General features: G+C 39.2%; 2 protein-coding genes across 5 annotated transcripts in view; both read right to left on the reverse strand.

The window, feature by feature from the left end:
- LOC106633390 (suppressor of tumorigenicity 14 protein-like) overlaps positions 1-18,714 on the reverse strand; it is a 23,447-nt gene extending 4,733 nt beyond the window's left edge. The window contains exons 1-9 of one of the 2 annotated variants that reach the window (XM_042224464.1): positions 18,587-18,714; positions 9,727-9,812; positions 8,892-9,022; positions 7,748-7,818; positions 6,191-6,384; positions 2,925-2,960; positions 2,499-2,727; positions 1,749-1,885; positions 770-874 (exon numbers count right to left, since the gene is read on the reverse strand). In XM_042224464.1, coding sequence (XP_042080398.1) covers positions 770-874; positions 1,749-1,885; positions 2,499-2,727; positions 2,925-2,960; positions 6,191-6,384; positions 7,748-7,818; positions 8,892-9,022; positions 9,727-9,811 — 988 coding nt within the window. In that variant the 5' untranslated portion in view covers position 9,812; positions 18,587-18,714. Of the gene's footprint in view, positions 1-769; positions 875-1,748; positions 1,886-2,498; positions 2,728-2,924; positions 2,961-6,190; positions 6,385-7,747; positions 7,819-8,891; positions 9,023-9,726; positions 9,854-18,586 lie in introns of both variants that reach the window. The other variant, XM_042224463.1, reaches the window with a different exon arrangement.
- Positions 18,715-26,347: 7,633 nt separating this feature from the next.
- LOC102312326 (suppressor of tumorigenicity 14 protein) overlaps positions 26,348-27,436 on the reverse strand; it is a 26,558-nt gene continuing 25,469 nt past the window's right edge. For all 3 annotated transcript variants that reach the window (XM_042224460.1, XM_042224462.1, XM_042224461.1), the window contains one exon: positions 26,348-27,171. In XM_042224460.1, coding sequence (XP_042080394.1) covers positions 27,074-27,171 — 98 coding nt within the window. In that variant the 3' untranslated portion in view covers positions 26,348-27,073. The remainder of the gene's footprint in view (positions 27,172-27,436) is intronic.

Below are 27,436 nucleotides of genomic sequence, written 5' to 3' on the forward strand. Positions count from 1 at the left end.
ACAAGACGAACTGCCAACTCTTGAGCCACGATCGCCCAAAGCAGAATAATTTCAATTTCTGCTGGTCTTCATACAGTTTTCTTTATCTGTGTTGTCGCCATAGCGATCCAACTCGTGACACAGGCATTATTTTGGTTTATATGGACTTTTTTAATATTGTATCTTAGAAGTATCTAAGCTGACACTCCAAAAGATGGGATAGTAAAGAACGGACTTAGATAGACTGAGTGTGACTGCCAGTTCTTCTTAAAAAATTTCTAGTTGAGATTTAGTCCACATTTGCTGCTAAACCTTCTTTTTAGACTTCACAAAAAGAGAAGTTTGATGGACTCACTGCAGTTGATTTCATCACTGTTGTCCCCACAATCGTCCCAGCCGTCACATTGAGAAGTCTTGCTAAGGCACCTGCTATTGTTGCACTGGAACATTCCTGTACAAGCTGAAAAGACAAAAAAAAAAAATCAGTTTATCTATTTACCTGGTTCAGAAAATCTGTTACTTTTTCATGTAAACATTCATTTTAAAAAGGAAAAAAAATCATCTTAGCGATCACTTGGGTTGAAGTCAGTACTCATCAGTGAAATCCTGCTTGAGATGTGGAACAAGTCAAAACTTAAACTTAGTAGTCATTATGTTGTTTTTTGCTTTTGACAGTGACCGTTATACTGTAGATGCATATTTATCTCAGTAAAAAACAAATCCACATTTGGTGCTAATCCTTCTTTAACTCTTTTTAGACTTTAGACAATGAGAAGTTTGATGGACTCACTGCAGTTGATTTCATCGCTGTTGTCACCACAATGGTCCCAGCCGTCACATTGAAAACTCTTGCTGACGCACTTGTTATTGCTGCACTGGAACATTCCTGGACAAGCTGATAAGACAAAAAAAAAATCAGTTAATCTATTTACCTGGTTTCTACCTACTTTAGAAATTGCTGCAGTCCTTCAGTCAAACTTTTTTTTTTAAAGAGAAAAATATCTTAGCAATCAGTTGGGTTGAAGTCCACAATGAAATGCTGGGTGACACCTAAGAGGAGTTTGAGTTAAACTTAGTGGTCAGCATGTTGCTTGTTGATTTTGTTGAAGATCATTACATAGCATTACAGCACAAGGTGAGCAGACTGGACATTTAACTGTAGAGATATTGCGCAAATGCAAGAAGGTTACAAATCATCCTCTTATGGCCTCTGAGAATGGACTCATCTCTGTGCTTGTCCTGCTAGACCTCAGATCAGTGTTAGATACAAATGAATATCTGCTTTTCTCTGGTCTATGGAGCTTGGAAAGAAAAGCATCAGGATTTCTTTAAGTTTCCTTATAGACGCTGCTAAATACCTTCAAAAAATTACTGTCTGTACTTTTCACATTTCACATATGTGACATATGGGCGATCGTGGCTCAAGAGTTGGCAGTTCGTCTTGTGATCGGAAGGTTGCCGGTTCGAGCCCCGGCTCGGACAGTCTCGGTCGTTGTGTCCTTGGGCAAGACACTTCACCTACCGCGTACTGGTGATGGCCAGAGGGGCCGATGGTGCGATATGGCAGCCTCGCTTCTGTCAGTCTGCCCCAGGGCAGCTGTGGCTACAACTGTAGCTGCCTCCACCAGTGTGTGAATGAATAGTGCAATTGTAAAGCGCTATATAAATGGAAACCGTTGTTATATGCATTTTAGTCACATATTCCCAGTGAAAATATTTGTTTTTAAAAAGAAAACAAACAAAACAATACAAATTGTATCTGAATTTACTTCGTTTAGCCAAAGGAATCTGGGAGTAGCTTGCTTCAAAACCAGGGAAGTTTTCCTTCTCATTTGTGACCAGCGTCAGTAACATGACGTTTCCAGAAGAGAAGAAGGACAATGACTTTTGAGGATTCCCACACTGTCTGAGAAAAGAACACAGAGACAGAAAGGTTAACCTTTAAAGAGGAACTTTACAGAAGCCTGAAAAGCCTGTTTTATTTCTGATAACACACAGCAGAGATACCACAGTCCTGGGGCTGGATGCATAAAGGATGTGTGTGAACAAAATTCCTCTTCTTGGACATTGGACAACACTGGAATTTATAGTAAAAGACTGGTGTTTTAAAAATACACAGCTATCCCATATAGTTTAGACAAGGTTTATACATGGTTTTGTTGTGTTTTTTTATAATTGTCTTTTTACGTAAGTTAAACAGGAATTAAAGAAGTTTGCATTTAATTTCCAAACACATCTACTTCATTGTGAATGTTATAATTCCATCAATTAAAAAATTTGTGCATGTTTCATGCATCTGGCCTGCATGGTACATCTGTGCATCCCTATAATAAGGTGAAACGTCAAACACACAGAGGTCACCAAACGCAAGACCTTCAGTTAATATGGACATACATAAATCTTTAAATGTCTTATTTTTTCTGACCTAAAAACCCAAACATTCAGTCTACTCAGGCAACAAACAGAAACTTTGAGATAACTGACAGTTTAAATTCTGGGAGAGGGATTATTTGTCTCACTCTGTCAGAGCACGTTTCTCTATGGGAGCCAGCGAATCATAGGCTTTGATGAAGTCGCGCTGACAGTCGTCCTCCAAGATCAGAGTGTGAAAGTCGAGCCTAACTCGGTGGCCGGGTTCCGCCCGAAGCCTCCACTGGAAGTTGGCATTTGGAGGATAAGGATAGTCTGGAAACCCCGGAGAATGCACAATTCCACGATTCCTGACATGGATGTTGAAGAACTTCCTCTCTAAAAATATGTTAACAAAAGTAACATTGCATCATTGTTACTGCGCAACAGGATATGAAGGTCTTATGCTTTGTAACATATTCACCTAAATAAATAGACTCTTTTACATTTTGAGGCAACTTAAATCTGTTTTCAATTTATTTTAACAAAATTTAAGCTTTACATTTAGAAATGCTTGAAGAAAACCCAGTACTCACTAGTTAATTTGGACCTGATCAAGCGTGGATCTATAACTGTAAACACAAAGATAAATGTATTAGTAAATCACATAGATAATAAACTTTGCAGTCCTAAACACCTCTCTGCTTCTTCTCTCCTCCTGTTAAAATTGTGGCCATTTGAAAAAATAAATGACTTGTAACCATTTTACAGATGTAACATTATCTACAGCTAATTTCACTACCATTGGTAATTATTTAGAGTCTTTTTATTCAATTGATCTTTCTGAGTTAACTTCAGTAATTACTTCCTCCAAACCATCCCTACAAGACTGCTCAGGGAAGTCCTACCATTAATTAAGTTTCAGGTTTCAGAGCTCATCACAGCACAGAAACAGCTTTAGTGAAGGTTACAAATCATCCTCTTATGGCCTCTGACAGTGGACTCATCTGTGTGGTTGTGCTAGACCTCAGTGCAGCGTTCGATACTGTTAACCATAAAATATTATTACCGTGATTAGAACATGCTGTAGGTATTACAGGTACTGTGCTGCAGTGGTTTGTATCATATCTATCTAATAGACTCCAGTTTGTGCATGTAAATGGAGAGTCCTCTTCACACACTGAGGTTAATTATGGAGTTCCACAGGGTTCAGTGCTAGGACCAATTCTGTTTACATTATACATGCTTCCCTTAGGCAGTATCATTAGAAGACATAGCATACATTTACACTGCTGTGCAGATGACACCCAGCTCTATCTGTCCATGAAGCCAGATAACACACACCAATGAGTTAAACTGCAGGAATGTCTTAAAGACATAAAGACCTGGATGGCCGCTAACTTTCTGCTTCTTAATTCAGATAAAACTGAGGTTATTGTACTCGGTCCTGAAAAGCTTAGAAATATGGTGTCTAACCAGATTCTTACTCTGGATGCTATTACTTTGGCCTCCAGTAGCACTGTGAGGAACCTTTTTTGACCAGGACATGTCCTTGAATGTGCATATCAAAAAATATCTAAGACTCCTTTATTTGCACAATATCTCTATTATTAATTCATTAAATCTCAAAGTGATGCTGAAAAACTAGTTCATGCATTTATTATTTCTAGGCCAGATGATTTTATCTTATAATCAGAAAGTCCTAAAAACTCCCTGAAAAGCCTTCAGCTAATCCAAAATGCTGCAGCAAGAGTCCTGACAGGGACTAGAAAGAGAGAGCAGATTTCTCCTATATTAGCTCCTTGTTAAATCTAGAATAAAATTGAAAACCCTGTCTTAAATAATCAGGCCCCATCGTATCTTAATGACCTTGTAGTACCATATCACCCTATTACAGCACTTTGCTCTCACACTGCAGGCCTGTTGTTCCTAGAGTTTTTAAAAGTAGAATGGGAGGCAGAGCCTTCAGTTTTCAGGCCCCTCTTCTGTGGAACCAGCTTCCAGTTTGGATTCAGGAGACAGACACTATCTCTACTTTCAAGATTAGGCTTCAAACTTTCCTTTTTGCTAAAGCATATAGTTAGGGCTGGACCAGGTGACCCTGAATCCTCCCTTAGTTATGCTGCAATATCTCTAAGCTCCTTCTATCTTCATCCACTCACCCTCAACCGGCCTAGGCCGATGGCCCCGCCCCTCCCTGAGCCTGGTTCTGCTGGAGGTTTCTTCCTGTAAATAGGGAGTTTTCCTTTCCCACTGTCAACAAACCATTTGCTCATAGGGGGTCATATGATTGTTGGGGTTTTCTTTGTTTTCTCTGTTTTATTTTAGGTCCTTACCTTACAATATAAAGTGTCTTGAGGCGATTGTTGTGCATTAAATGAAATTGAATTTAACTGAAGTGAATATCAGCCCTTCATTAAAATGTCATCATGTTTATATAAGCACAACACAATTTGACAGGCCAGGAAAACATTGACTGTGACAGAAGTTATAAGTGTTAGAACTTTTACCCCACCAGTAGTAAAATCACAGTCTAATGTGGATGGAAAGATGGCGCTGTCTAGTCCATGTGACACTGTGAGTATTTCACCTGCTAATATACTGCATACAACCTTCTTGACTCTCACAACCATGCAAGGGGTGAGAACTTTCCACCTCACCCCATTAAGTTAATACAGTGTCCTCGCTGAGTGCTCTTGTCTGAGGCTCCACTAAACACAATTAACTTCAAGGCACACATACTGCCTAAGTGCTGTAAGTGCAAAACAAACATTGCAGTTTACTGAGTATATAGCATGCTTCATGCAAAGTGTACACAGTCTCATTTTTTTTTTACGTAGTTGCTTGTGTCAAACTTTACATTTATCAAATTTAGTAGTTTTACTAATTTACTAGGAGGCATTAGTAGGCCATTATTCTTCTTGCAAGAAAGCGAATTTTGCTTCCCAGCTCATCGTCATCAAAATATATGGACTGCATATGCTGAATGTAGCTTCCCTGGTGTATTTTCACTTGTCAGATCTGAGCACGCTGTGAGAAGTAACTCACTTTTGCATTCAAACATGCAGTGCCAAACAGTTTAACAGCCAAAACCACATTGAACAGCACTATCTTGTACACAAGACTGTATTGTTGTTCAAGGTCTATGGATGTAGGTTGCCGTGCTTACATTGAGACTCTCCTTATCAAAAGATACCAATGATGCTTGTAAGTATAATACTTATGATTCATATTTATGAAGCATTACAAGCACAACAATTATCGTGTTTGATCATTTTTTCTCTTAACAATTGCATTCTTTCTTACTCAGTTTTGGATTTCTCAATGATTTCACATTATCTCAATTATGGCAAATTTATTGAAAAGATGTAGGATCCATCCATCCATCTTCTTCTGCTTATCCGGGAATGGGTTGTGGAGGCAGCAGCCTAAGCAGAGAAGTCCAGACCTCCCTCTCCCCAGCCACCTCCTCCAGCTTATCCGGGGGAACACCACGGCATTCCCAGGCCAGCCGAGAGATATAATCTCTCCAGCGTGTCCTGGGTCTGCCCTGGGGCATCCTTCACGTCGGACATGTTCGGGGCACCTCGCCCAGGAGGCATCCTTGTCAGATGCCTAAACCACCTCAGCTGGCTCCTTTCAATGTGGAGGAGCAGCGGCTCTACTCTGAGCCCCTCCCGGATGGCTGAACTTCTCACCCTATCACCAAGGGAGAGGCCAGCCACCCTCCGAAGGAAGCTCACTTTGTATGATCTTGTTCTTTCAGTCACTAGATGTAGGATTTGTTTGGCAATAAAGTTGGTAACAAACGATGAAAAAACCTGTGGAAAACTGAACTTCATAAATTTGTGAGCTGTCAAACCTTGTGAGATGATGCTGCTGATGTTCAGGGTGTCACTGGGTTTCAGCAGCCCTTGTCCCTGTTGGCTCCATTCACTTTCTGCTGGAGGCTCCAGAGATTCAATGGCTTCATCCACAGTGGTCTGTTCAGGGACGGGGACATCAAACTCCGACTCATAATACACCACAATGCTGTTGTCCCCGCTGTCACCCTCACTGCTCCACAAAACACAGAGAGGATTTATACAGACTTTATTTTTAAAGTGCCCCACTGAACAAGAGAGTTTAGTATTTTAGGTACAAACCAATCCACCACATTAAAACCAATCATACTCTGCAGAATCCCAAATGGAGCTGCAATGCCAAACTTAGCAATGGAAGACACACCTGAGTGACGGGCTGAGGTTGAACACTAACAAGACTGAGTACTTAGAAGCCGGCCCCCAAACCAACCGGAACATCAGCGTTGATGGAAAAGATCTGGCGAAGGTGTCTCACTTCAAGTACCTCGGATTGATGATCAGCAACGATGGCAGCATCCTGCCAGAAGTACAAGCCAGGATTAATGTGGCCTGGATGAAGTGGCGCTAAGTCACTGGTGTTCTGTGTGACCGACGAATCCCCGACCGCCTCAAGTGAAATATCTACAAGAGTGTAGTGCGCCCTGTGGCCCTTGATGGATCCGAATGTTGGCCGGCAACCGCAACGCACGAGCAGGCCCTTCCCACAATGGAAATGCGGTTGCTGCGATGGTGCCTGGGCCTGACACGATGGGACCACATCATGAACATCAGCATCCGAAAGCGGCTGGGCATCACACCGATCACAGAGAAGATGCAAGGAGCGCGACTGCGATGGTATGGGCACATGGTCAGAAGTGATAAAAACTCAGTGGCAAGAACAGCACTGCGACTCAGCCCCCAAGGCCGGCGATCAAGGGGCAGACTAAAAGGTGATGGATGGATAGAATCAAAGATGACGTGAAGAAGATAGGTGCCAACCTGAACGATGCCCTTGATCGTGCTGAATGAAGGCAGCTTTGCAGAAAAGCGGATCCGGCAGAGTGGCAATAATGCTAGGAGGAAGAAGATCAAATCATCTGCAGATTCATAAACTTTTGCATGTATAACCAGCACAGAAACTGGGTGGGGCTACATGGCATAGGTTTTCCATGGCCAAGGCACTCCTGTAGCTGTAATGTATTGATGTCTCAATACTTTTGTGTATAATGTATCTACGCATGCCTCTGAGCATTACTGAGCCCCGGGCACACAGCAGTGATTGTCCTTCCTTTGACCTTTTGGTCAGAACGAACTACTGGATATCAGGAGCAAGCAACAGACCAGCTGTTCTGGAAGTGCAGTCATAACCATAACATCTTGATACATGTCAGAGTTGCACTGACTCTAATCCATCTTAGGAAACATTAACTTCAAGAACTGACTGTTGATTCAGCACCCTAACATCTTTAACTAGATAAGCTGATCACAGTGAACAAATGACAAACACACAACACTTAGCAGTCAGCATGACACCATGGCCAACTGACAGGCACAGTCAAGTTTCTATTTCACAGTACCTGAAGGCCTGGACGGAGTTGCGGTTGAAGTATTTGCCCAGCACTGAGTTTTTGGAGTAAATCAGTTTGAGCTGAAAGAGAAAAAAGTCACACATCATTGCAGTGACTTCCTTTAATTGCCTCAACAAAGACAGAAACACACAACAGAGGAAGCCACAGGTTTGTGATAACATCAAGATTACAATACAGATTCATAGCAAGCAGTCATTTTGATCCAAATCGACAGGATGGCATGGCGCGTTATCTTTATGGAAGCATCAGAAGGTAGGTACACTGTAGTCATAAAGAGACTGTAACAATCCTCAGACAGGCTGTGGTGTTTAAATGATGTCCAGTTGGTACGAAGTGGTCCAAGGTGTATCAAGAAAATATCCCCCACATCATTATAGCACCAGCAGCCTGAAGTGTTGACAGAAGGCAAGATGGAGCCATGGTTTCCTGTTGTTTTACACCAAATTCTGACCCAAATGTCACAACAGAGACTTAGAACTCCAGACTTTTTGAATTTCTTAGAGTTGATTTTACAGGCCAATTTATGAAACTGTATGAGAATAGAACTTTAGGATTGTTGTAATCTCACAATAAATGCTTTTATAGTGCTTAACAGATTTATTTGGCCACCATCCACCCTAAGGTTTATGCCGCAGTTGCCCCGAATTAGCAGCATCGGTAATTACCCAAATTATTTTTTATGTTTCCCCCGTGGTTAATCAACCAGTATCAGCAGGCTCTTTAATAAAATTCTATATTTTTTCATCTTAATGCCATTTTTTATGTCATTGAGATGCTAAATTACTGTTATTTACTTTTGTTGGTGTTTTAGTGGTTGAATGTTATGCTTGATTAATTTCTGACTTGTGACAGTGTGCTGCCTCAAATTTGGGTATAAAAATGTCCATTCAGTTGGAAATTCCTCACTGTTGTTCAAAATGGTCAAATATAAAGAACTCACTGAAAAGGAAACCGTCTGCATTAAAGCACTTTGTGATGCTGCTCTTTCTCACTTTTATGACAGGTGTGTATATTTCATACTACTCTTCTTTGTTTCCTGAATAATTCTTTCTTCACAAGATAAAAACTGGAATCATCATGAAGTCCATAACGTGTCATAAAGCATATATGCTGTGAGTCTGTTAGGTCTCACCTGTTGGCTGACTTGAGTGGCCAGCTGAGTAAACTCTGAGCTGCTGGGGTCTTCATGCTCTTGCAGGAATCGCTGGTTGCTGATTCCCATGGAGCCGATGTAAATTCTCTGCACCGTGTCATTGTTGTGTACTAAAGACACACAAAATGTTTAAAATATTTTATACACAACCTGGAATTTTTTCAAAATTTACTCAACTAAATTAAAAAAGTTCATTTTTGAACACTTGACTGATTACAGAACGAGCCATCCTTTATTTACAGTTCTCCCATCATCCTGGAAAGAAGGTTCATGTTCTCTGTAACCCCCACAAATGTGGCATTGATAGAAAACCCAGCATGTCCTCTTGACAGTACGATAGGACTGAAATAGATTGTGTAAAAGGTGAATGACATAGAGGTCTCGGATTCATGTCCTACACAGAAGACAAAAATGAATTGCTGGGTCTTAACCTGACTTGACTGCTGTCACTTTTTAGTTATGGGGTCACAAATGCCAGCTCTGCAAAATGAATCTGAAAGGACTGCACACAACAGCAAAGTTCAAATTCTAGTTAGTGTCCTCATTTTATATTTGGCTCCATTTTTATCTATGTACTTATCTTTTAGTTATATATATCTGTTCTTAGTAAGTTTGTTCTTATATTCCCTTTTATTCTAGTGTAATTAGTGCCTTCAACCTGCTGACATATGTGGTACTTTGTTAAAGAGCATTTTATTTAATCATGTCTTAATTTCCCTGTTTCTATTGTAAAGGGCGTTGGTGTACTGTTGGTTTTTTAAATGTGCTATATAAATAAAGTTGTATTGTATTATGTTGTATAAAGGCAGCTTACAGTGAAAGGGCCAGGGCAGCAGTTGACTCATCACAAGCAGAATAGCGACTGCTATCAGCAGGGTGACTCCTATCCACACCTTCATCCTGCAGAGATGAAGTTACGTAAACAGTTACAGTTTGTGTAACTGTAGACAGAGAGGGAGACCACTGTTAGAGTTTATCAGTTGTTACAGACTAAAAAATATTCCACTGAAATACAAAAAATGGTATTATGAGGAAGACAATGACACGCAGACACTGCAGAACTGAAGACGGCACAGAAGGACTTTATCAGCCACAGAGTGCTGCAAGGATATTTAAAGGAACACATACAAGATTTGCTTATTAAAACATTTAAGCTATGACAAATATGAACTATGAAAGGAAGCCTTTAAAGGGACACTGACCACAACAACAACAAGAAAAAGATATTTGAGGAGTGCCTTGAAATTTTAGATGAAGTAAAGTGTATCATCAATGATGACAGAATGTTAACAGGTTTTCAAGACTATGCACACATATCTGTCTAACACAGCTATAGGGTCGGGCTGCATGTCTGCATTTCTTTTCAGAACATTTGCAGAGGAACCCACTGCAGCCCAGCACAGATGCATTTAGTTCTTTGTTGACTGAGACACTGTGCTGTGCTTTATAACGCCTGTAGAAGAAATCACAGCACAGGTGGTGCCATCTCCACAACGATGCACTTTGTTCTAAAGTGTCTGCATATGCCACTGACTGTAGTTCTGCCTTTAATATGATTTATATTCATATTGTGCTTAGCAAAAAGGATTAACCTTCAGCTGAACAATTCTTTATTAGGAGGTATCACACCTTTTATGAAAAGGAAGTGAAATTTAATTCAGTTTTATGTGACATCACAAGTAGCACAGTGTCACAGAACGGCTGTGTGCAGGCAGGAAAGGACCCAAACACAGACTTCACGGAGGCGAAATGTAAACTCAAAAGCAGCTTTATTGCTGACACAAGGGAAATGATACCAAACTATACTGGGGCATGTCTGTGAACTAGTAAATGAAGAGGCACACTGGGAAACACACAGCCATGAATGAGGGAGATCGCAAGGCTGGACAGAAGAAAACAAAAGACCTTAATACACAGGGAATGACGAGGGAACAGGAAACTCATGGGGAACACAGTTGGGGCAAATTACACACATCTAGTGATGGGAACTCAGGCTCTTTTTAGTGAACCGGCTCTTTCGGCTCCCAACTGGCTCTTCAGGTTGTTTTGTTGCTTTAATTAATTTATTATCAACAACAATATGAAATTATGCACAAAAGGAATTCCGGGTTGGGAAGCTTATCTTGTAACCAGAAGGTTGCTGGTTCGATCCCCAGCTCTGTCTGTCTTGGTCATTGTGTCCTTGGGCAAGACACTTTATCTGCCGCCTACTGGTGTTTGCCAGAGGGGTCGATGGCGTGATATGGCAGCCTCGCTTCTGTCAGTCTGCCTCAGGGCAGCTGTGGCTGCAACTGTAGCTGCCTCCACCAGTGTGTGAATGTGAGAGTGAATGAACAGTGGCATTGTAAAGCACTTTGAGGGTCTCGAAAAGCGCTTTATGAATGCAATCCATTATTATTACTAATGTAAAAACAAACATATAAATCTAAACGGTGGATCCTGGAGACAAAGCACAGAGAGAAAGAGAGCCAGGGACAACATAGTCACATTAGAAAGGTATAGTAATCATCCGTGTTGATCATCCACAATTATTTTCAGTTGCAAATGATAAAGGATTCAGAAGGTTTATTCATGCAGTGAATCCTATGTATGCAATTCCAAGCAGGAAAACACTCTCACACTTTAATTTATATTTAATTGTGTTGTGGTTTGCAGTGTTTTGTGTTGTTTCACTTTAAATTTGTTTAAAAGGAAAAAGCTGAAAATTTAAATAGTTAAAAGTTGAAATGTAAATACTTGGTTTTTGTATTTTATAATTTATTTATTAAATTTTTTTTTTATTTATTACATTTTATGTGGAGTGAATAAATACAAGTATATTTACGGTGGCCCCTACAGACAAAGCACGTACAAACTCCAAAACAACACAAAACACTGCAAACCACAACACAATAAAATATAAATGAAAAGATGCAAAGAAGATGCACATTCTCTGTCACATAGGCCTGGGATGGTTTTTTGGGAGAGTGTTTTCCTGCTTGGAATTACATACATAGGATTCACTGCATGAATAAACTTTCTGAATGCTTTATCATCCACAAATGAAAATAGTTGTGGATGATTACTATACTCTTCTGATGTGACGTTGTTGTCCCTGGCTCTCTTTCTCTCTCTTTAACTCCCGCTCTGTTCCTGTGCTACTGCGAGCGTAACCAAGGCCCCTCCCCCCTCTGCACTAGAGACCTAGACACTAGAGAATGAACTTAAGACTACCAAAGAGGACTTAAACATGAAACATAATACAAAATGACATCAAAAAACAAGAAAACTCAAAACACTGGGTCAAGTAACCCAGGATGGTGACACACAGGGATTAGTTTACCTCCTTTGTTTAATCCTGTGAAGCAAGAGAGGAAAGGTTCATGTCATAACCATCATTTGCACATTTTTGAATGGAAAGTAGAAGAAATGCCTGTAGATCCCTCATCAGTTGGAGATCAGATTTGTTTGCCATACATGGCGTTTTACTTAGTACAAATACTAAAGGGACCACACTGACAGTGCACTTATGTGGCTTATACATGCGGAAGTAAGTGTATGACAATCCATCAACATCTGCATTTGTTTGGACTCTGCAAGTGTTTTGCTGCTGGTCACGTTGAGCCATTTTTCTTTTACCTATTCTAAAAAAATTGTTACAGCTAAGCAAGATGGGGGAAAAGTTTAACAACTATTTGGGAAATTGTCCTTTTTAAAGTAAACTATAGTGGTATTCATCGGTGACTGCCAACAACAGGCAACTCATTGGAATCCTTTATGAGAAAGACTATAAGACTGTGCACAGACTATTTCCTGGTGTATAAACAGCTGAGAGGAGGAACCACATGCATCCTTTAAATGCCTGTGCAGTTATATTCGGTTCAATGTTATTCATACAGCACTAAATCTTAACAGTCACCTAAAAGTCCTTTGTACAGAACCTCTAATACAGGCTAGTATGTCCACCTGGTAATACGGTGGGTTTTTAATATCAATTTTGCATTCAATAAAGAGGGCCACTGCTATCCATACCAACAGACCTGGATAAATCTGTAATCAGGTTTTTGGAAAACACCTGACCAACTCAAGAAACCAACTGAACTGAAACACACAAAACCTCAGCGTCTGAATTCAAGCATTTCACAAAATGTGACGCATATCAGTAAACCACAAACAGTCAAAGTGGAAACACCAGAATAATTTCTAAACAAAGTAGAGCATGGAAAGCGAGCAGTACAACACATGCATAAGTGCATGCGGTTTATGAGGGTTTGAGAATGAGCCAGATGATCTGAAAGAAGCTGAGGTCCAAAAAGAGATGCAGATAAGAGACCGCGCACGGCCACTACTCAAGATCAGCTCAGATATTTGCTTCTGACAAAAAACAAAACGTATGAAAAATATAACTAATGCTAAAACTAAAAGCAAACTAAAGTCAAATGTTTTTAATAATAAAAACTGAAATGATTCTGGAAACTTACTGAAAGAGAAAAAAATTAATAAATATGCAAATATAAGAGATAAATGTAATAATGCTATGAAATAATCTTGTGTTTTAAAATAGCTCATTTGATTGAAAGATTTCAATATTTCTTCATTTGAAGCACAGAACATCCTTTTCCATTACTTCTGTCAGTGTGGGAGCAGCACTGCAGAGATCCAGCTACAACCATTCTCATCCAGCAACCACTCGCACCTGGATGTTGTGCGATATAGTTTGCTGTGTTTAATATATCTTCCTACCCACCCTGGAGTAGGAAATTTCAATCATTCTGTGAGTTAAGCAGCAGGCTCTAGTTTTTTATATACTGGTCTTGATTGTATATATTTCTGTCTTACTATTTATGTTTTATTCCTGCACAGTTCCCTCGGAGCACCCATAATTTTGTTTTACATGTACAATGAAAATAAAGGGCTACTCTTCTTCCTCATTGTCATAGCAACACTATGCTACTGACATGTGCATTTAAATAGTTTTTGCGTAATAACTATTATAGGCTGATTAGTCATGTGATCAGTGCTACATATGATTACCTGCTACTGACAAATACATTCCTTTATTGTATAAAAATACTGCACCTGCATTTATTTAGAGTTTGTGTTCGGTTGGATAGAATTGGGACACGTCTCTGGAAACCACCCAACCATAAAGCAGCTATATTATTAAGAAAGGGTTTATAAATCTGCTGGGACTGAGTCACTGACAAACATTAGAAATATCTGTTTCAACCACAGACTTTAATGACCTGAAAATAGTAAAACTACTTTTCTGTAAAAATGTTTTGTTTCAATGAATTTCCCTTTGTCTTTCTTATAGATGGCGTTGGTTCTCTGGCTAACCACAAGGTGACTGTAGGTAACTGTGACGTCATTGTTTTTTGTTCCAAGTGCCATCTTTTGCCATCATTTGTCCCGGCTCAGGTTCGTCCTCCAGTCAATGTAGAGGAACCACAGAAGTACAAATTTCACTGTGTAAATGTGTCATGAAGGCAGGAAACTGCAGTGTTTTTGATTTGGTATGAACAGTGTTGGAAATCCCGTTTTCTTTCTTTTCTTTCTTTGTAATTAAGCTTCTCTTCCACTTCTGAGAGCATACTTGTTAAGCGAGTAGTGTGCTGAGAGTGCTTAATGATGTATGTACTCCACAATCTTTGTGCTTGTAGAGAATTTAAACAGTGCCTCACATACACAACAGTGGAACTTGCTAAAGGAAAAAAATGTTTAATAAATAAATTAATCAAAAGGTGCGAATGTCTGCCGCAACAATAAGCAACAAATTAAGATGACAAATTAATTGTAAAAATGTAGTAAGATGTGTGAAACCACGTGTTTTTAAGGTATTAGATAAGGTCAGGGGCGGATCTAGAAGGGTGGCATGGGGTGCCACCCTAGTTTTGCATATGACAGTGTTGTTTGTTAAAATAAGATAGCATTAACACTTTGAGTGCAGTTACAGTTTACAGTGAATCTAAATTCTAAAACTGAATTTATTGCATAGTGTTAGGTTGCTACCTGTCTGTTTCCTCTTGTGGCGGACATTTTTTTTTACTGGCACAAGAAGTTTGTGGGGCATCTTATTGTGACACCGTGATTGTTCTTTCATTTTAGTTTATAGTAGTATTTTTAAATGGTTGTAGCCAAATTTTAAAAATGCCAGATGTATGGCTGCATTTTCAGATAAATAGTTATATATGGCCCTGCGACAGACTGGCGACCTGTCCAGGGTGTACCCCGCCTCTCGCCCTATGACAGCTGGGATAGGCTCCAGCACCCCCCGCGACCCTGAAAAGGATAAGCGGAAGCGAATGGATGGATGGATGGATGGATAGTTGTATATGTTTACAAAATGTGTGCACAAGTTTTCAAAATGTACAATTTATATTTGCATTTCAAGTTATAAAAATTATTTACTCAACATGTCTGTGTTTTGACAGTAAAAAAATAACTACTAGGATTTTATGTTTTTTGTGTGATTTCAGATCAGTTGTGTTAATACAGTATGTCAATGAAAAAAACAACTAAATTCAGACACAAGAGGTTGAGCTGAAAAGAATGATGCAGGAAAACAAGGCAGGAAAAAATAAATACAATGAAACAATTTGAGGATGAAATACAAATGTAAAATCAAAAGGAGTCAAAAATGTCAATTTATATTTTGTTATTTTGTATCTCAGAGGGTTAACCTAACAAAGTTAGTCATGAAAAGTTAGGTTTTCTGACATTTTGTGTAAATTTAAGCATGTATTCGTTTTTTTTCTAATAAAAAAAGTGTGAAACTGAAGTTAGAATTGTGTTTGTAAAGCAACCACCCCATGTTCTGTTGCTTTCTGGATTTTATACTTATTGGGCTACATATTTATTCATTTATTATATAGGCTATACCAGCGGTCCCCAACCCCCGGGCCTCGGACCGGTACCGGTCCGTGAGTCGTTTGGTACCGGGCCGCGAGAGTTGAGGCTCAGGTGTGAAATGTATAGTTTTCAGGGTTTTTATCGGTTTTCAGCGTTATTTTGTTATCGTTTTTATCGTTAACTCGGTTTTCCTGGGTCTTTTCACGTGTGTTATGAATAAATCTTCTTTTTTTCGGTACTGGTACTAGTTTTATTTTGTTGTATTTATCCGCGACACCTTAAAGGCCGGTCCGTGAAAATATTGTCGGGCATAAACCGGTCCGTGGCGCAAAAAAAGGTTGGGGACCGCTGGACTATACAGTACATAAAATCAAAATTTGCATGTGTTATGTAACTAAAGTGTTTAATTATATGGGCTACAGAAATAATTAGTTATAGACTATATTTATATGAAAAACGTGTATACTTACTGCATTTGAATCATTTTAACCATATGTAACCACCTGCATATGTGTTTGAAAAAAAAAAGACACCCCATTTGACTTCCTTGCCACCCTCATGCCACCCTAAGAAAATTTCTCTAGATCCGCCCCTGGATAAGGCATTTAGTCTGTAATAGTGATCCTGGTAACTTAACACAGCTAAATTTCCTGGGAGCAGAAACAGCTGGAAGGTGGCTGTGAGTGGGAGAAGCGCTGTAAACGGTGAAATTTCTCAGAACGTCTGTTTTTTTAATTGAACATTTACCTGAATGGACAATGTTCCCTCAGTGCTCCCCTGTTAGCTGGGTAGTGTTCTGTATTAGGAAGTGTTTCAATCCTTTTGCACATTGACATGGAAAGCCTTGATTAGAGAGGATGCCCACTCCTGCTGTGTGGTTTAATCAAACAGGGAAGTTGAGCAGGTGCCGGTTACACCATTTTCAGGGTAGCATGTATGAAACATCCCATAACTGACTGAATTTAGAAAGTTTAATGCGTTTTGTAATATTTACATTGATACTCTAGATATTTGCAGTTGACCGTGGTGCTCAAATCTTTTAATTCAGCTACTATTGTTGTTTGTTTTTTTAATAATATATTATCCTCATTTTTAAATCAAGGCGTAGGCCTGTTTTGTGATATTCATGGCTTCTAGACTTCAGGAAGTCATCGACTGCAAATGATATTCATCCAAGTATTAAAAACAATGCTTATATTTAAAAACTATGTTTGTTAATTTTGTTACTCTGTTTATAAAAACGGTTGTTATTCCTTATAATTTACTAAGAACTTGTATTTATTAAAAGCTTTTGAATTTAAGCTTGTTTTTACTTTAATCACATCTTAACTGCTTCATTTAAAATCTGCTGAGGTGGTGTACACAGGCAAAACTACAAAATTAGTGTCTTAATTCAACACATTATGAGCATACCTGTATACACATAGGAACTGTTTCATAAAAGATTCTAAATACAGGCATGTCAAAAAAAGCCAATAATTTCGGCTTTTTTATATTTTTTGCAGCATTTTAAATGTACAATAAACAAAGCAGGAAAGTATTACACAGTAAACCAGAGTTAACAGAATTTAGTATAAATCTGTCATTCAAAAAATTATGAGCCAGGAGTAATTACTGCACTAAATTACACTTCGTTTTATACCTGTAGCAATTTATTTGAATAGAACATGCTGCTCGCCTTAATTGGATGTCCGAATTTAGGATTTGAGGGAATGAAGGCATGCATGGTGCAGAGGCTCACAAAGCTTTTGTTTGAAACTTACATACAGTTCATATTTTCTGCCTATACACAATATTGCACAGTTTAGGTCAATTCTGACCTGTGCCAAGAATTCCCTCATAAGTATCTATAGCAAATTTAGGACTGTGGATACATTTAGAACAAGCTATCTGACATTAATAAAAGGATGTTAATGTGAGTCCTTAATGTTTCAGAGGAGGGAAAGTCTATCTTTTAGAATTTACAACACTTGTTATTGGAAAAAGACCACATCAAGTCCTGTTTTACTAAAGACATGACAACATAGCAGCCACAATGATTTAAATATATTTTTATCAAAAATGAAAAGTGGCATGAACGTTCTGAACCTCTCACTGCTGTATCGTCAAAAACATCCTCTTACTTTCCATTTATAACAATAAATATAAGTTCAGTATTAATTAACACTTTGAAAACCAGTTTGTACTTTCAAATTACAAACTGGGGGAGGGGGGCAAATGGCTGCTCGGCGGTCGTCATAATTTCCCTCCCGTTGAATGGTCTAGGTTTAATCTCACAATGAGCTACATTGTGGGTGATTGTCCATGCAGGTGCAACTTTAATATACTCATTTGTATATATAGCATAAATACAGAATATTTCTCTAGCTTTACTGCCCACTCAGAGCAGTTTTAACAATACCTTCATGAAGCTCTTTTATGTTTATGCTTCTAGAACATTTTACAGCCAAAGCTGATTTAGAATCACTAGTTTAACTAGTAACCTTGTTAATATGAGGCAGCGGTGCTAACCACTGCACCACCATAACACCTTTTTTTCAAATCTTGTGCCTGTTGCATCTCTGACCTCTGTAGCGCTTCAGTTTCATTTGTGCACCATATACTGTTTTACTGTTTTGACACATCATTCAAAGACCAACAGGTACATTTGAACCATCAGTCAAAGGTACAAGAGGCACCAAGTCATGAAAATACTTTAAAGGTAACTGTACCATTCAGAGAGAGTCAGAATAGATTGCTGAAGAACATTAGCAGGTTTAATCATGTTAAACACCAGATTAGTTGACTGCATGTACAAAATGAATATAATTGTATGCATTGAGACAAAAACAACAACAACTCACCTTTGACTTATTTTACAGCTCAGAGGTGTTTGTGTGGCTGACAGGTGTAGATGTAGCTCCTTGTTTTAGAAAACTTCAGCAGATGTTTAAAACTCTGCACATATGGCAGGTTGTAATCTACAGAACTAAGTCACTTTGATCCTGATACAGCTGAACCAACAGGAAACCAAGTCTTTCTTCGGGGTGTGACTTCAGTTGACACATTCTCACCACCCACCACTGCTAGTGTAAAAAACTAACAAACAAAACAAACAAAACACGAAACATGAATCGTAGTGAGATGTGCATTCATTTACTGTTGTCTGTAGTACTGGTGTGAGACTTAAGACTTGGTGTTCATGTTTGGTGTGGAAGAGAGAAAATAAGAATAACTACATGAAGGGAGAAAGAAACAAATCAATGCAAATATCAGTGAAACTGTCCAGATACAGTAAAGTCTGATCCAAAATGCTGCAGCAAGAGTCCTGACAGGGACCACAGAGAGAGAGCATACATCCCATATGTGGGCGACCGTGGCTCAGGGGGTTGGGAAGCGCATCTGTAACCGCGCTTCCCAACAGAGGCTCTCTGTCCTGGTCATTGTGTCCTTGGGCAAGACACTTTACCCTACTGCCTACTGGCGGGCCGAAAGGGGCCGCTTCTGTCAGTCTGCCCCAGGGCAGCTGTGGCTACAACCGTAGCTTTCCTCCACCAGTGTGTAAATGTGAGAGTGAATGAATAGTGGAATTGTAAAGCGCTTTGGGTGCCTTGAAAAGCGCTGTATAAATCCAATCCATTATTATATCTCCTGTATTATCTTGTTGAACTTGTTGTTCCTAGAGTATTTAAAAGTAGAGTGGGAGGGAGAGCCTTCAGTTTTCAGGCCCCTCTTCTGTGGAACCAGCTTCCAGTTTGGATTCGGGAGACCTTGGATCTCTACATTTAAAATTAGGCTTCAAACTTTCCTTTTTGATAAATCTTATAGTCAGGCCTGGATCAGGTGTCCATTAACCCTCTCTTAGTTCTGCTGCAATAGATGTAGGCTGCTGGTGGCTTACTATGATGCAGTTTGTATTAAATAATTAATCATTGATAATGATTAAAAATAATTTTGATCTCTGGGTGTGTTGCTTTTGTCCTTTCTTCCTCCCCTCACCCCCAACCAATCAGAGCAGATGGTTGCGCCTCTCTGAGCCTGGTTTCGCCGAAGGTTCCTTCTGTTAAAATGGATGATTTTTACTGAAACTGTCACCAAGTGTTTGCTCATGGGGTCGACTGATTGTTGTGGTTTTCTCTGCATTATCGTTGGTCTTTGCCTTACAATATAAAACACAACAGTTGACTGTTGTTGTGAATTTGTCTTAACTATTTAAATAAGTGAAGAGGACAACCGATTCAAAATCTCTGCACTCCTGAATGTGTGAGAGATGCATAGTAAGAAAAAAACTCTGCACGTTGACTTACTTATCACTATTTTATTAGTCTCAGTGTTTTGTTCCAACTCACCTTCATGAGGTATAAAACATCCAAAAACATTCCAACTCACTAAAGTAGAAATGGCCACAACTCAGTACAGCAGCCACAGAAATGGAGATGAAGAACATGACCCGCTCACACTTAGTGTTGGAATGCTGTTTGTTGGACTGAGCCTCTGCTCAAAGTAAAGCCTCGCTACAGGCTTGGGTTCACCAGCCTTCCTATTTGACTCCTGGTCCAGCTGACCACCAAGTGCTTCAATATGGCAGAGCTCACCTCCTCTGTTCACCTGAATGTCCAGCGAATATCCAATGGTGCAATTTCAAAATTGATCATTGACCTACAACCTTTGATGTCCTGTAGCCAAGTGCATTTATGCTGACATTTGCATAAATCATGATTAGCACAGTCTAACAAATCTAATAACAGAACACCACTTGGGTTTAGATTGGCCCAGCAGTTCCTCCCAGTCACACACCCCCAGCTCTCACTGTTACATTGACCGAGACAAAGATTTGGCTTTTACATCTACTGAATTTTTGGTATTTGTTTTAAATATCTATGTATATAACTGAAAAAGCTAATTTCCCTTTTCTTTGCCTAATTATATCTATAATGGTCGTCATCCTCATTATCAAACAGAGTTTGAGAAGTAAATGTTACCTCATCAACTGTGTCCATTGATTACCTTAGATACAGACAACAGCAGACCAGTAAAACTAGCTGGTAAAATTTCATATAACAAAAAGAAAATAGAGAGTTGAAAATTCGAAACATGTGTAATTCCAGAACCTCTGATAGATTCATCCCATGCAGAGAAATAGGACAACCGCAGGCCGAGTCATATATAAACAGGGAACGGTGGTCTGCACATCCACACAAAATCATTTTCAAATAAGACATGATGGGACATGATGCAGAGAATAGATGGCAGTATTTTAACAGACTGGATCACTACATGATTCGTTGTGACTGCATGTTTGATAAAAGGTGAGAATTTACTGAGGAAACAAATAGCCTGCAGCCTGACACCTGTGAACAACTGTGGTTTCCAGCATGAAACCAGTTTTCTTTTTCTTTGAATTTCCATTGCAGTTGCTTGTGGTTTGATCTGCATTATAGCTCATTTGCCTTCACTCAAACTCGTGGGAACCACACCAGCACCTTACCAGTACTTGACACATTTGTCATTTCTGCTAAATCCATCAAAGTGACTCACTCATTATGTAGGTCAGAGATATATCAATGTTTTGTTTTTTTTAAATGGGCCATCCGAATTAAAAAAAAGAAAAAAAGAAAGAAAAAAGAAAAGAATAAAGCAGTGTGAAAACAGTGTGGACCATTTATGTAGAAACACCAACATGATTTTCAGGATCAAGTGAAGATTTGTTCTTTTATGTAGATGAATTAAAATGGGTTGAACAAGAGTTTAAACATGTTTTTTAATTGAATACCTAATTTTACCTGCTTTTATTTATTAAATAATTTATTTATTACCTGCTAAGTATTTATTAAAAGTCAAAGGCAGAATATTATGCATTAGATTTTTTTTTAATAGGATTGGGATTATTAATTGTTACTCCTTTAATATGTCTATCAGCTAGAGATGATTTCAATAATTTTACCCATTATGAAATATGTAAAATAGTAAGTAATCAAAGCTTTGAACTAAAGCAAAGTAAAATACTGGCCTCCAAATGCAGTACAGCCATCCAGAGTACAAGTTAAAAGTAGAACAACACAGAGATGCTTAAAATACAAATATATTCATTTTGCACAGGAAAGTACTCAAGTAATAGTATTAAATTACATCTGAACACTCGGCCTATCACCACTGGAGGAGACAGTGATGTTGGTCACTACAAACTTCCCCTCCCAGTTTGTAAATGATACCAGCATTACTAAACTGTTTACTGGCCATGTTCAGACACTGATGACTTTTGACTAGTCTGTAGTGCAGTGCAACCACGAGACAGGAAGCATGTACTGTACCGCTCTCTGTCACAAACTGTGTCCCACATACTGTGATGAAGACACTGACACCACTTACTAGCAGGTTAAACTGTTTATGTGAATGTGAGGTTATTTTTATTATAACATTTCATTAGTAATATTATCATACTACACTTTATGTTAATATCACTATGGTTTATGAAAGCACTTAAGCTATTCACATGCTTGTCTTCCTCTTGAGCTGGCTTCTTCTGCAGTGATGATAGTTACTGTTGTGAGCAGTGTTGGGACTAACGCGTTATTAAGTAACGCGTTACAGTAACTACGTTATTATTGTGGTAACGAGCACGGTAACTAGTTATTATGCCAAAATCAGGAACAGCGTTAGTCGTTACTGGGATTTAGATAGGCTCGTTATTCGTTCTTCGTGTGGTGGCTATCGTGGAGCTTCCACAGATTCAGTAACATTAGCAAGTGGTGGAGGCCAGCAGGTGGATGAGGGAAAGGGGAGGCAGGAGGAGAGACCCGAAGCGGCCGCCGGTCCGAGTGTCAGGTGAACTGAACTTCAGGTAAGAAGTTATGACCTGCAGTCTATCTGGGTCAGATATAAACCAAGTTTAGGTGGAGTTTATTTTCGTTAGTGCTGACTTTTTCGTACTGCGTGCTAGCTAGCATGACGGAGTTTCTATACAGCTGGGTGGGTGCTATGATGTTACTGATGTTGAACTTTATTTTGTTCATAAGGTTAATTATTAGAGTTGCCAACCAGTCCCGTAAAAAACGGAATCGTCTGTATTCAGAGAAAATATTACGCGTTTCGTATTGAGGTGAAAAGGAACAGTTTGTCCCGGACTTCAGCTACAATGAAAAAGACACAAAGCTGGAGTTATTCTGTGCTTTCTGCACAGCTGCCTCTTCTTCTCTCATTCTCTCCCTCCCTCTCCTCGTTTCTACTTCAATCATGAAACTGATCAATAATCAGCTGATCGGCTTTTCTCTCTTGTTTGTTTATCGCCCACTTTGCCAGAAAGAGGAAACCAGCGGATGTCGCGCTAAACAACAGCAGCACGTTTAAGCTTGATCAGCTGTTGTTAGAATTTATTTAATATTAATTTCTAGTATCAGCTGATGTTTGCTGGAGCCACAGCTGTAAAGCTGCTGGTCATGATGTTGGTTTGGTTATCTGGTGAGAGGGAAACATGAAGATGAAACCAGGAGATGTCCTTACTGGATCATCAGAGCTGTGATGGAGAAACAGGTTTACCTTTTAGGTGACATGAATGAGTTGAAGTTATGAACTGTTTCTGAGAGACAAATAACACCAGGATCCTTTTTTAGGTAGCTGACAGCTGGTAACTGTGCAGGGGCGGGTCTAGCAAAGTGTTGCCAGGGGGGCAGGTAGGGCATTAACAGGGAGAGGGGGGCACAAAGAAATACTTTTCTTTCTTATTCTCATTTAAAATGTCTAGCTTTTAAAAAATAATTATCTGAATCTTACAACAAACGATTGATAGATTGATGCATATATACCATCAGAACAGTGAACATCACTGTCACAACAGCGTTTGTTTTCATTCAAAGGCTTTATGATTTTTCCTATAATGGTGGGCCAGTCTCTAGTCAAAATGCCCGGGCATTTTTTTTTGTCCCAGTCCAGCCCTGTATGCAGCTCATCTGCAGTCTGGTGTTACCTACATCTTCCTATTCAGAAGGCAGAATTTCTGAGTTCTGAGTACAATCAAAGCACCACGACTGCAGTTTTTGTGTTGGATGTAAAAGCGCACATGACGCTGTGACGTAGGCTAGAATCATGGCGGCGGTCAACGACGGTCCAGGCGTGGGATTTCTCTCGTGGAAATATGCACATTATTTTCCTTTCTATTGGTAGGTGGCACAGTGCACTTGTGGCAAGTAAGCAAGAAGACTGGCAGTCTGGCTGAGTATCCAGTTACAGAGCAACACATTAACAAGAGAAGTCTGAGTAAAACCAAAGTTACTTTGCCTAGTAACTAGTTACTTTGAAAGTAATGAGTAACTTGAAGTAACTGAGTTACTTTTGATGGAAGTAACTGGTAATGTAACTAAGTTACTAATTTAAAGTAACTTACCCAACACTGGTTGTGAGTCCACTGCCTAACCACATGAAACCAAAGAGGGAGAGTTAACTGAAAGCAAAACAAAGTAGTACTTTCTTACACTCATTTCAGCTGAATCCTCTGCTCCCACAGGAAGTATGCAGTGTCCTCATTCTGACAACCGCACATATTAAAATCACTGAAGACAATTTAAATGAATGACGAATTCATTTTATGTTATAATGTTTATAAATAAAATTGAAAAATTGAATTAAATTTTGAATTAATTTTCATCAAAATGAGACATTTTCAATTTTTTAAAGAAAAAGAAATACTGAAACTGAACAATCACTTTTATGTATGAACAATACAATTTTTGTTTTAATCTTATTTTTATTAAATACTAGGGTTGGGAATTTAATGCGTTAATTGCGATTAATTAATTTGAAAAAATTTAATCGCACTTTGCATTCCAAGCAAAGGGGAACTTTTGTCAATGCAAGATTTCCTGGTATACTGATTACACTGATGCACACATCAGAGCTACAAAGAATCAGAAGAAAGCATGTTGCTTGAACTGATCTGAGGCTAATTTCATTTCAAAAGACTACCTGACCAAAGCCTTGATAAAAGCGTGGTTTTGTGCAAATTGTGCAAAATGGAGCTTGCATACAACCGAAGCACTTCAACCTTACAGTACTATCTAAATGCAAAACACGTTGCAGCATTCCACAATTTGGGATTGAAACAGAGATCTTGGTAGGGGAGGCGAAACTGTCTAACAACTATGCCCCCGAAGGCCGCTAAGGCGCTAACGGTAGAGGATGACAGCTATGTCAGTGTTTGCACGCTAAAAGCTATGCTGGAACAGCAACGTGAGGATCTGACTCATCAACAGCAAGATAGCTTCAAGCCATTTGTCAAATTCAAATCATAGATAGAACTAACAAGAGGTTGGACAGCATTCTGAAGGAATGATGGTGCTGTTGATGAGCTGCAAACTGAAGAGAAGTGTGTGAAAAGCAAACTGAATGAGTTTGAATCAGCGGTCAGCAGCATGCACGAGAAAAACAAAGAGTTAACAACCAAGATGTTTAGAAAATCAGTTGAGGAGGATGGATGGAGGACGTAGTGGAGGATTAATAGAAGAAAAAGCAGAAACTTGGGAAACATCGGAGGATAAAGTCCGACACTTGCAGAAGAAGAAGCTGGGCCTGGCCAGTGACGGCATTGAAATTGAACGCGCTCACAGACTCGGTCCATACAAGTAGAATGGACGAGCTGGCAGATTGTGGACAGATGTAAAAAGAGACAATTAATCCTTTCATTCGAAAGAAAGTTTTACAGTCTTTACATCAATGAAGATGTTTCAGAGTCCATCAGGAAGAAGAGAAAATTACTGTTACCACAGCTGAGAGTGGCCAGAGACAGAGGTGATATTGCCGTCCTTAAATATGATAAATGAATTGTCAAACCGTCAGACGTCAGTAATTTTGTCATTTGTAGCTTTTATGCTTGGTCTGTTTGTAAATGGCCAACTGTATACTTCTATATACTATACTACTCCCAGATTCTCCAGAACAGATTTTTCAGTAGCTCATTTTAATATTTCTGAGACACATTTAGAAGCTGCCTTTGAGAATAATGAATCTGAAATGAATGGTAAGTTGTATAGGAAAGACCGAAACAGATTTGAAGGAGCCGTAGCCCCTTATATTAAAGTGTCTTGCAAGGGGAGAGTGAAAAGAGGTTTATACCAGCCTTGAGGCCCTGCTGCAGGTACAGTGTAAAGATGCCACCACAAAGGAGCCAAAGACAAGCAGCCTCATCCTCTCTGATTCAGATGAGGAAGCCCTGTATAACTGGGCCCCGAGCTTGTGCAGAGCAGAATCCACCATCAGCTAGACGACTGCCTGCTGCAGTGAGGGTCCAGGTGAGCAGGGACCCACCCACAGCTGTCTGTACTGGCCCGCAAGTATTGATTAGTCCCACCACTTCTGTCCCATGTGAGTGACTGTTCTCATTTGGAGGTCACATAGTAACAAAAAGTGTACTTAAAGTACTTAAAATAACACTTAATTTTTAAGTCTGCCCAGTTTTGTCCATGCAGGGATATTATTTTTGTTTCCCTGTTTCGAATCGGAATGTAGTTTAAATGTTGTTGTTTTTTTTCCATAAATTAAAAGAGCTTGAGTTTACAATATTCGTGTCCGTGTCTATTATTTGATTCTGCGCCCACTAAAATCCTTTTAAAGTAAAAAAAAACCCTTCTGACAGTTTCAGCTGAAAATAGTTTGACTGGTAAAGATTTTTATTGAAACAGTGTAAACACATTATGATTGATTAAGATGACATGTTTCAAAGACATTCACACTACATCATCTGCAAGTTTGTTGTTGGTTATTTAAGATATTCAATCAACCACTTAATCAGCTTAGCAAGTTAGCAAGCGTAGAACAATAATTAATCAATAACCAAAATATGAAATCTTTAAGTCGTCACAAGTAATTAAAATCATGATAAATGACAAACTGACCAAACAGCATGATTCAAGTCTTAGTAACAAGAGTGAACATATATTAAACATATTTTAACGTCATTAAAAGGAACAGTGATGGCATCAAACAACACTTTGACATTTTATCTCATGTAAAGAAAACAAACTAAGTACAATACATTTTTGAGCAAGCTAAAACTATGTTGCTGTTTCATATAATTTTAAAAAATATAATTCTGGAAAACATTCAGACTTCTGAGATGCAGAATCTCAAAGGCCCAGCAGTACTTCTTGTGCCAGCTGCCTCAGGAGTTTTTATGCAGTAACCCAGTCTGCTCATCTATCACTGTATACTTTAGATCAGCCACCAAGCAGGAAAAAAAAGACTGCAATGCACTGTGATGTCTGCAGAAAAAATAATTTGTGCTGACTCGCTCTCGATTCAAGATTTTTACAAATCCAGTATCAGGAAGCAGGAAATATCACTGCAGAGTCATCACGCCCTCCTCACAGCCTGATCCAGCTCCTCCCTGCTACAGAGCAGTGCACGCCAGGATGGCCGATCGGAGCAGCTGATAGGAGAGGAGGTGGCAGCAGGGACTGAGCTGACATGGCATAAAATAAAACAGAAAGTTCACAAGCAGCCATACATACATACCTTACATATACTGTATATATATATGAACTAGTTATGCATATTTTAGATTTGCATTTAGGCATACGTATTCGATAAATAATCGAGAATCTCTGCACCATAAATGAGCTATATGTGTTTTTAATGTCTGTGACATGTTGATGTCAGGTTGTCAGTATTGTTGCTGTCAACTGTGTTCTGTACACTGAGAGCAAGGGAATATCTGGAGCCCCCCC

The sequence above is a fragment of the Haplochromis burtoni genome, unplaced genomic scaffold, assembly GCF_018398535.1.
Source record: "Haplochromis burtoni strain Fernald_Lab_line unplaced genomic scaffold, NCSU_Asbu1 Contig_138, whole genome shotgun sequence".
NCBI lineage: Eukaryota > Metazoa > Chordata > Actinopteri > Cichliformes > Cichlidae > Haplochromis > Haplochromis burtoni.